We start from the raw sequence: 7,647 nt of genomic DNA, 5'->3' as shown, positions 1-7,647 counted from the left end.
GAGTTTATTCAAATTAAGGGAACCAAAAAAAAAAAAGGTAATAGAAGACAAAAAATAATATTAACAAAAGTAGTAACAAATGACAAGTAAATTAAGAAATTAATAGAGTGTATGACTTTGGATATAATATAATAAACGGAAAAAAAAAAAAAAAATACACATATGGCCAATCCTAACTAATCTATTGAATTGTTATTATGAAGATATGATGACTTGAAAAAGAATCAATAGTTTGGACAAAACAATGGCCACGCTGGAGAGTTTCTGCTTTTGCAAAGGTTGTATCTTTGATTCTTAGAGGAGACCTGTTCAATTCCACATGATAGCACCATTGCCAGCTCTTATGACCCTACCATAATCCGAATTCCCGAAGTAGCCTTCCCTAGAATCCCTACTTCTTCCAAGTTCATCTTGATGTGATTTGAAAAGGAAATTGCCACAAGATTAAGATAGATATGTTTGAATTTTCATTTAAAAAAAAAAAGTAATGCAATAAGAACTCATCATGTTCATCCTTAGTAACCTTAAAAATTTTAGAACTATGACTTTTGTTGTTGTATTGGCTACTTTTTAAAACAATGTTTGACTTAGATTCAAGTCACTTGACTAATCTTGTAAAGAGAAATGGATTTGTGAGGTTTGTTTCAAGATTTAACAAGATTGATGATGTTAAATAGAGGTTTAACAATCTTGTAACTGTCATTGGTGATGTTCGGAGTGCGGATCTATTAAAGGCCACAAGATGGCTCTAATACATCCACAAAGAAAAGTTCTTAACAAATACATACTTACTCTGCTTAAGTTTATTACAATGAAGGAAAAAGTTAAGGGATGTTGTAAGGGCATTAGGTTAGGAAGTATTTTTAGAAAATTTTGTGGGGAAAAAAAGTAATTGATTTTTTTATAGCCTTTTTATGTTTCTCAAAAAAGTGATATTAAAACATTTCTAAAATGGTCCATTAACAAATAGCCTAAGGGCACCCATTAACAGGACCCTACAATAAATCATTTAAGCTTATAATATACATAGTTTGTAGGGGGAAAATGGTTGTTTAGCATTAATTTGTTAACTACGTAGTCAAGTAGTCACTTTTTCAAACTATACAGCCAAATACTACTATTTTGGAACTTGATATTGATGATGTCGAGTTCTATGCAAATTTTTAAGTGTCTATGAAAAACCTTCAAAAAAAGAATTTTGTGGCAAAATATGCATAGAACTCAACATTATTTATGTTGAATTCTAGGTTGAACTCAACATTTCCAAAACATGAGTATTTTGCTATATAGTTGAAAAATTAAGGTTATTTAGTCCTTTTTTTTTATATAAGATAGAAATTGTATTCTAAAATAATCTAAGAGTATGTTTGGTTGGAGGAGTAGAAAAGTAAGAGGATAGAAAATTGGGAAAGAATAGAAAAATAGGAGGATAGAAAATATTTAGTTTTCTCCTATTTGTGTTTAGATGGGAGGTTGAAAAAGTGGAGAGATAGAAAACTTATTTGTTTGGTTGAGATGAAAAATGAGAGGATGGAAGAATGAAGTTGGTTTAAATTTTCAATTATGTCCCCATTAAATAAAACAAAAACGCATCACATTTTTTTAGCAAAAAAATTGTGTATGTGATAATAAAAAAAAAGTAATACACTTTTTAACAAAAAAAAATGTATATTTTAAAGTGAACGAAGAAAAAAAAAAAGAGCAAGTGGACGAAGAAAAAAAAAGCATCTAGGCACGGACAAAACCCCTATGCACTTGCACAAGCATTTTTGTCCCCCCTAGGTGCTTCATTTTTTCTCCTCTAGTTTTCTGGGGAGAAATTTTTTTGGTGGGTTCGGTGAAAAAACACCTGAGTCCCACCATCTCTTTTCCTTCTCTCCTTCCAACCAAACACCCTCCAAAAAGTTTTCACTCCTCATATATATATTTTTTAATTTTCCTAAAATCCACTCTACCAAACATTCCCTAAGTGTATATCTCTTTCTTAGATACTTAAATCTTGACATTTGTCTCCCACACCCTACATGTATTTATACTTATGAAGTGATCATTACGTCAAAGATACGCAATGATAAAAGGAAAATTAAAAAAAAAAAATATATATATATATATATTTATATACCGGTCTTTAATAATTACCGACCGATTTTTAAAAAATAAAATTACCCACCGATTAAAATTGTCAAAAAATTTGGTGACACTGAGTTTTGATATGGACTGGGTAGGTACCTAATGATAGGTTGGGCCTAGGCTGCCAACCTTAAAATTCACCCATGAAGGGACTTGGACGACGAGGAAAGCCGACAGGTGTCTTAAATTTGATTTTGACTTCTTTGCGACAATAAAGCAAACACCTAAACAGCACTAAGGACCATTTTTATCGACCAAACGAAAACGATCCAAGCACAGCTCCAATTCTCGTGACTCGTGAGTGTTCGATCACTTCTTGCTTTGCTTCCTTATGTTTGTTCCTTTGCGTTCCTCATTCTGACACACCCATGTTACCCAATAATGCTACCTAGTAGTAACTAGCACTAGTTTTCTATCAACTTCAATATTTCTCTTTATGTAATGTCTAATGGCCTTTTGAAATCGTAGTGTAGATAGCTCGTGTGACTTCATTTGCTTAATATTGGAAAACCCATCTTGGTTTTATGTCAAATATGGGCTCTGTAGTTTGTTTTGAGTTCCTAAATTTGTATATTGAATTAAGCTTTTTTGACAGCAAAATTTGGTTGTTTCTTCAAAATATTTGACAAATGTTATTGGTAGTTTGCTTTAATCTTTGGCTTATGGTCCTAAACCCAGATCAAATTTTTCACCCACTTCCACACAAATTGTGTAGGTGAATTCAAATTTAGGCTCTAATGTTCTATGCGCACCAAGTGTTTGTACTATTTGCTAAAAAAGTGAGAAGATAGTAATCAACAAATTAGGCACGTCAGGATTTAGGAATTTGGTTTGGTAAGCATTTATCGGACATTTGGAATTTAGTCCCATTGTGTTTGATGTAGACAATTTGGCGGGAGCAAAATCGTGTTTGTGTGAGGACGTGTAAACAACGAGGACCCCTTTGGTAGCTTTATTTGTGGTTCTTTATTCTATTGGTCTAGAGCATGGGGATACATTAGCACTAGTTCCATCCCTGGATTTAAAGAGTCATCCCTTTATGCATAATTCTAGTTTTGTGTATTCTTTAGGCTACTCCATGTTAGTCTTTTTGCAATATAACAAATCTTACTTATATAAAAATAAAAAATAAATAAATAAGAAGGAAAAAGGATTTAGGAACCATCAACTGTTTGATAAAAGAAATCTAGAACTAAGTGATTTTTCACAATTTCTACTTTGCCTTCATTGGAATAGAAACTTGGGATAGTGTCAAATAGTTTGCATATGTCATGCGTGGCATCATTGATCAGCTTGTAAAATGCAAGGTTTTCTACTAGTAAGCCGTATTATACAAGTTTCTTGAGCATAGACTAGACTTTACTCTGCAAGTTTCACATGATTGTTCTGCTTGTCTTCACTTTTAAACTAGGACTTTTCCTAGAAGTTTCCTCAGTGGCATACGATACAGTTTGCGGTCCCAGTAACCAAACAGTTGCATAAAAACTACAAGAAGTCAAAATTCTTCTTTAGTTCTTGGTATTTTCCATTTCAGAGAATATTTCTTGTATTTTGCAATGATGAAGTAGACAAGTAGTTTCACATGCTGGACCTTAGTAGCTGCATTTGAGTCTATGTTATATATTTGATCTAATCTTGAATCCAGAACATTGTAGTTTTTGCATGAGTCCAAGTTAAGACAAGCTAAACTCATTCCTTAAAACTGATATGCATAATTTAGATGTTGAGAACCTTCCTAACTGGTTTGGATTTCCTAATTCCTTGATTGACCTCCATCTTGGTGATAAACAGTTATTATTCAGGTACCTATATCCTTTATCCAATTCAATCTGTGTGCCTTTACTTGATATAGCGTTATATGAGTTTATTCATTTGGCTTTTTCAGCTCTCCTGAACATGCAAAGCATAAGAATTTCCGTTTTGAGGCATGTTAGGGTGAGTGGATCAGCTGAAAGTTGGTTGTTAGCTGAGAAACAGAATGTGCTCAAGCGACTAAGCCGCCAGATGTGCTCATCAACAGTAACTTGTCCTGATCAAATAATGGATCGAGTGATTGGACTGGTTAAGAAATTTGATAAAATTGATGCCTCTAAGGTAATGAATGGTATCCTATATTACTATAGACTGTATTATTTGTCCATCTTAAAAATGTTTTTAAACAATAAACCACTTTTTATGCTGTGTCTATTGTTTGCTTTGGTATATACAGAACCGTGCTTGTTCAATAATGTTCTATGTTTGACATAGATTTATTTTTAAAAGGGCTAACAGTTAGAGGGAATATGTTATTTTCACTTGACACTTGAAACAGGTTACTGAAACAGCGGATTTTCAGAAAGACTTAAGCCTGGACAGTTTAGACAGGGTAGAACTCGTAATGGCTTTTGAGCAAGAATTCTCCCTTGATATCCCTGACGAGAAAGCTGATAAGCTAACTTGCTGTGCTGATGTTGCAAAGTACATTGTTTCTGGAGCTGAGCAAAAGGTTGTGGAGGAGTCCTGATTGGTTTTTAAATTTGTAATGCATTCAAGATTTTACTGGTGGGTGCATCTGCCATGTTTTCTTCCCATTAATAAGTCTTGGGTGCAAAATTTCTCTGGTTGGTTTACATTGATGTTTCTTTAGAAATGTAATGATTGCAGAAAATCTAGAAACTCTTTATTCTCAAGTAATTCTCTTATTGATTCTACAACTCGATTATTTCTATTTCTTTTTTGGAAGAACTCTAATAGTATCATCCACATGGTATTTATCAGCTCATAGCTTGCTTTATGAGAACATACTGTACACACATGCTACATATGTTATTGTTTTCCTCTATACCTGTGCATCTTATACAACCGACAGAGAGGGATGAAACTCTTGTTAACTCAATGCTGTGACTAAAGCGCCATCCAAAATAATGAGCCATGGTTCTGATCCCTATCTGCTTATCAATTAGATATCTATCGTTGCATCTCTTTGTTACCATTCTTCTTCATGCATGCTTGCAAAGGTCTAGAAGTCAAATCCATGAATCTAATCGTTCCGGCACTGTAAGTACGGATGCCATTCCCAAGTGATAATAGTTTTAGTCCCTTTTGTTTCTTGACGTAAGTTGGTTGACAGGGTGAGTTCTTTGGTATTTTCAGAACTTTAACAGAACATTTTTGTTCCAAGTTGGGAATTGAATGAAGTTGGGAAGGAAGATCAAAAGTGAAATCTCCAAATTCATCTGTTCTAGCTTGTTCCCATCTTGATCTGCTCTTCTTTCCACTGTTATGGCAGTTAACACCGACCAAAGCACCTGCAGATTTTAAACCACATGATGGTGATAATGATGATTATAATGATGTGTGCACCCATAATCATGATGCATTGAAGAATGCACCTTGTCCTTGTGTGTGTGTGGGGCTTATGACAAGTGAAGGAAGGGAGATTTAAACCTAGTTCTTCTCATTTTGTAAATCTTACAAAATTACTAAGCTACAAGGTTCTTGACAATGCACATTATCTTAGTGTACAGAGGGCAAAGTTAAATATTTGTGTACAAAGGGCAAAGTTAAATATTGGGACCTTCGTTTATAAATCTCTTTCATTGGTCATAGTATACTGGGACCCAATATGTATGCTCAACTTTAATTTTATAATAATCTTATATTAAATTCAACTAATACATCCTTTTCAACTCCTACAAATTGAATGGTTGTTTTCAGAATAATTAATCCTTGACAAAAAATCATACATGCAAATTATGTTTATGCTTTTCATTTAGATGGGTGTTATTCTTTATTTTTTGAAAATTTATTGAAAGAGGCCCCTACGAATGTGGCTTCTTCATTTTATTCTTTATATTCTTTGGGAGAGGGAGGTGGTTGTTTTCAGCATAATTATATACATATCGAGAAATCATAAACTCAAAATAATGTTTCTGCTTTTCATTTAAATCAGAATTATTTTATGTGTCAGTATTTATTGAGAGATGTTGCTATTGATGTGGGATCTCCGTTTTTAAGTACACATTTTTTTGGCTTCTTTGGAAAAAGAAGAAAGAGAGGGAAGAGGGATATATCAAACTTCAAATTCTCATTCTCAATATTGTTCTATAACTATCGAATTTTAAAAAAGAAATAAAGAAAAAGAAAAAAACAAGAAAAAGAAAAAGAAATAAAGAAAAAGAAAAAGAAAAAGAAAGAGAAAGAAAAAGAAAAAGAGAGAAGAAGTAAGAAAAGAAAAGAAAGACACTGCAAATTACAACAATAAATGTTATAATTACTTATAAACCAATCCATGCATATGAAGATTCAACGTTAAACGCTTTAAAGAACCGTTCTCTGCACAATCTGGCGGAGCAAATTACTTGGGCACAAGCCTTTACTAAAATATGGAACTACCAAACTACTGGGTTTTAGTCGGGCTGGCATGTGACCTTAAGGAACACCCTAAATTATTACTATCATTATTAATATTTTGGAAGCAATAACAATTCAGTACAACAAGCACTCAAAACTCAGTAAACCTTAAAACATTTTTCAAGTACTTGCTCTATTTCATACTCCTACATCCTCTTATCCTAACATAAAATGCTAGGAAAAGATGTAAAATTTGCATTCTCTAACCAATATATAAAAAGCAACAGGAAATCATTGTAATATGATATGAGGACAAGCATGAAAAACATGAACTGAAGGAATTATACTAGAGAGTCAAAATTAACTAGCTTGTAGTGCATTAAATATCAAAGGTTCCAAGAAGTTTTGCTCATTAGCCTAATTTTCCATTATGTGACCTTCGAACAATACAAAAAGTTGTGATAAATATAACTTCACAAAGCACTAAAGCATACCATTTACAAGGGAAAGTATTAAAAGGAAGAGGAAGATTGTGATCAAATTATAACTCAAACATAGCATGCAATATAATGATCTTTTACTAACCTGATATGGGCCATTCAGTAAGTTGAGCTTCATGACCATGCAGGCAAGCCTGACAATGAACCGAACCAGTGACTAGCACGGTGGAGAGCTTCTCTTCTCCATATCCAGCCAAATGCACCATTTCTTCTTGGCTATTCAGTTCGAATATTGGGTCTTCCTCGATGTCGGTGGCCATTGAAGTTGCAGTGATCGTGAAGATCATGAAGCAAATTGTGAACATCACAATATTGTGGGAGCCGCAAAAGTTGCTCATCTTCTTTGTGTTTGTTTCTAAATACATGTAATATGTACGTTAGATTTGGGTACCAATAGATGAGACTCCACTCCACACCTTTGGTTTATATAAGGTTTTGTGTTATTATTATACCCTTGTAAGCAACATATATTACGACCATAAACTTTTTTGTTGTCGACATTTGAAGGTCAAGATTTCTTCCTTTTCACACTCATGTAAAATTACCTTTGTGTGCTTTTAAAAATAATTTGCTAATTAACTGTTTTACTTTCTTTTCCTTTATTTTATTGTATTTTATGGAATTCAGCCAAAAATTAGACTCGTATATTCGTATCTATTTGCCCCTTTAATATACAAATTAGTTC

At 33.2% G+C, this 7,647-nt stretch overlaps 2 protein-coding genes across 5 annotated transcripts; one reads left to right on the top strand and one right to left on the bottom strand.

Annotated features, from left to right (window-relative positions):
* The first annotated feature begins 2,205 nt into the window (after positions 1-2,205).
* On the top strand, positions 2,206-4,886 carry LOC115992244 (acyl carrier protein 3, mitochondrial). Of its 4 annotated transcripts, none has more exons than XM_031116343.1 (4): positions 2,245-2,427; positions 3,922-3,932; positions 4,016-4,224; positions 4,442-4,818. In XM_031116343.1, exons 3-4 carry the CDS (start codon positions 4,027-4,029, stop codon positions 4,631-4,633), a joined length of 390 nt encoding a protein of 129 aa, XP_030972203.1. In that variant the 5' UTR covers positions 2,245-2,427; positions 3,922-3,932; positions 4,016-4,026; the 3' UTR covers positions 4,634-4,818. The 4 variants fall into 4 exon arrangements, with proteins under 4 accessions (XP_030972200.1, XP_030972203.1, XP_030972202.1 ...); XM_031116342.1 differs by having other exon boundaries at positions 2,246-2,427; positions 3,851-3,932; XM_031116340.1 differs by lacking the exon at positions 3,922-3,932 and having other exon boundaries at positions 2,206-2,427; positions 4,442-4,886.
* LOC115992243 lies at positions 4,768-7,333 on the bottom strand. The gene is made up of 2 exons (XM_031116339.1): positions 7,048-7,333; positions 4,768-5,417 (listed from the first exon to the last, which is right to left on the bottom strand). The coding sequence occupies exons 1-2, from the start codon at positions 7,325-7,327 to the stop codon at positions 5,077-5,079; spliced, it is 621 nt and encodes a 206-aa protein (XP_030972199.1). The 5' UTR covers positions 7,328-7,333; the 3' UTR covers positions 4,768-5,076.
* Positions 7,334-7,647: the final 314 nt, after the last annotated feature.

Source organism: Quercus lobata, chromosome 5 (assembly GCF_001633185.2).
Source record: "Quercus lobata isolate SW786 chromosome 5, ValleyOak3.0 Primary Assembly, whole genome shotgun sequence".
NCBI lineage: Eukaryota > Viridiplantae > Streptophyta > Magnoliopsida > Fagales > Fagaceae > Quercus > Quercus lobata.
Note: the sequence above shows the minus strand (reverse complement) of the source record. Positions and strands in the feature narration are given on the sequence as shown.